Here is a 2,202-nt window from a genome sequence, read left to right as displayed (position 1 = left end):
TATGTTATTTGTATTACTAAAGTGGGTTATATATCGCTTTGGTTTGTGTGAACATTTTCTGTACAGGAGTATTTTTGAGTTAATAAATTTGGGCACCTATCTCTGGTGGTAAGTGTGGATGCGACTTTGTCACAACCAACACCAACTTTGCCCTGGTTGAAACTAACTTCCCCACACAGTCCTACGTGCGTCTGTTTACTGCTTTTTCAAGGAACTTACATTCTTTCCGTTTTTTTCACCTTGCATGATGGAGTGGCATGGGAAAAAAACTTTTGCAAGTTCTGTTTGGTGGGAGTGGAAAAATTTCGTCAAGTAACTGCAAACGCGTCAGTCATGCATGGACGAAGGTGCATGAAGAGGGGTTAGTGATGGTGATCAGAACCACACAGAGATTAAAATTGGGGTAAATTGAACTAAAACAGAATGGAAGCTTGTCAATGCTTTACTTAAAATAAGCTGCTGATCATTAGAACGTGCTTTTGATGCTCGCTTGGCCTTGTGAAAGTTTTCACCCTTAGAGCACCTGAGTTGCACTGAAATTGAGATTACGCCGTCAACTGCCAAGGAGCACTGTTTTTCCTTGGCGTCGGGCAACCAGAAAGCATTGGGAAATTGGAATCACTGCATAGTAGAAGTGCGCGATCACCTTTCACTGCACGACTGATGATGGTCCTTAGACAGGTACAGTCACTGTAATTTAGTGCACGGCAGTTCACATATTCCCCCTTTATTAATCACCACCGGTGGTAGGTGGGGAAAGGGTGGGAACGTAAGTAGACTATAAGTGAGTTTCGTAGTAAGTATTCCCTCAAGTGAGTTTGATCGGCAAAAAGAACTTTAGGCTAATTGGCTGCTGCAAATCATTGCAGAAATCGTGTGGACCCCAATTGCTGAGAGGGAAAACGGTAAAGGATGGACTGCTGTGAATGAAGCATCGCCCACCCACAGAATGGATAGCTGCATGCCTCTGTAGGTAAATCTAATAGTAACACAGGTTGAAATACGAGGTGGGCACAAACCTCAAGGGATTTCTTCCCATTCTGTTATGGTAGGGAAGAAATTGCATAACTCATTCAGCTTCACCTATTTCGCAGCTTAATTGAAGTGGATTAAGGAAGTAATGCAGTCTACGCTGTTCCAAAGCTATCCTCCTTAGTGCTAAGCACATGCCACCACTTTAATTACAAAAAAGATTGACAGAGTTTAGAATTTTGCTGAGTGGGATAGTTTGACATCGATGAAATTCCTCCGTACTCTGAGGCGAAACGCATATGAAGCAAAAAAGTTCACAGATCGGCTATTTCTGTATCTCGCGCAATCAGTCTTCAAAAGGGATGGGGAGGTAGTCCGTTGCAGCTCATCCGTACAGCATAATACATGCGGTTTAGGCAACAATTCAGGTGAACAGGAGAACTTCAATGAAAGATGACGGGTGCACTATAACCAACGAATGCCTCCCCACTTCGGTTAACTTTATTTTGCAAGACCTCACAACCCTATTCAGTTAATTTTGAGATGAACGAGGTCTTGTATGAGTGGATCATGCTAATTGAATTCGGCTTTCTTTACAACTCAGCATGTTTCAAAATGCTTCTGTTGCACCAATCGAATTAGTGGCAACGCTTCTAACATTCAAAGCTGGCGAAAACCCAAAGTTTGTTCATCGTAGACTAAAGTGCTAAAGATGCAGTAGTTGAAGAAGGCAGGTAGTACTGCATAGCAATAGTTCGTTGTACTTCTCGTGCCGACTTAGTAAGGGTGCCAACTTTGTCGTGCATGATGCAACTGCCCACATTTTGAATGCCAGCAACCACTTAACATTGGCTCCGTGAGAGGGAACTGAACCCATCACTTCTTGGGGTCTGTTGGGGTGAGAAGGGTGCTTTGTGGCTGCTCACCGTAAGTGGACTCTACTTTTACAACTAGAGCAAAATATGAATGCTTAATCATTCCCAAGCCAAAATAACACCATGTTTAGCTTCCCATAGCTACGTGCTGATGGAAGTGGACAGCAAAGTCAGCTGCGAAGGTTAATTACTCTAAAAATCAACTTGACGAAACACCTTATTATGATAGTTGTCCGTGTGACCAACAGACTGGCATGGACTAGTTAGTGAACATCCCATCATGCTACCAACGCCATTCCAGCAATACGTACGTCTCGGGTTAGAGGTGATCGAGAGGTGATTTAACAGTGGCTTG

The 2,202-nt window shown here is 43.2% G+C and overlaps 1 protein-coding gene across 1 annotated transcript in view; it reads left to right on the top strand. All coding sequences in view use genetic code 11, as the record gives it.

Moving 5' to 3' along the window:
* EGR_11162 (hypothetical protein) overlaps positions 1-1,682 on the top strand; it is a gene marked incomplete at both ends in the record, with an annotated part of 2,920 nt that extends 1,238 nt beyond the window's left edge. The window contains 2 exons of the mRNA XM_024500409.1: positions 212-312; positions 1,577-1,682. Coding sequence (XP_024345177.1) covers positions 212-312; positions 1,577-1,682 — 207 coding nt within the window. The remainder of the gene's footprint in view (positions 1-211; positions 313-1,576) is intronic.
* Positions 1,683-2,202: the final 520 nt, after the last annotated feature.

The sequence above is a fragment of the Echinococcus granulosus genome (assembly GCF_000524195.1).
Source record: "Echinococcus granulosus chromosome Unknown EG_S00433, whole genome shotgun sequence".
NCBI lineage: Eukaryota > Metazoa > Platyhelminthes > Cestoda > Cyclophyllidea > Taeniidae > Echinococcus > Echinococcus granulosus.
The sequence above is the reverse complement of the archived record's forward strand: the minus strand, read 5'-3'. Positions and strand labels throughout refer to the sequence as shown.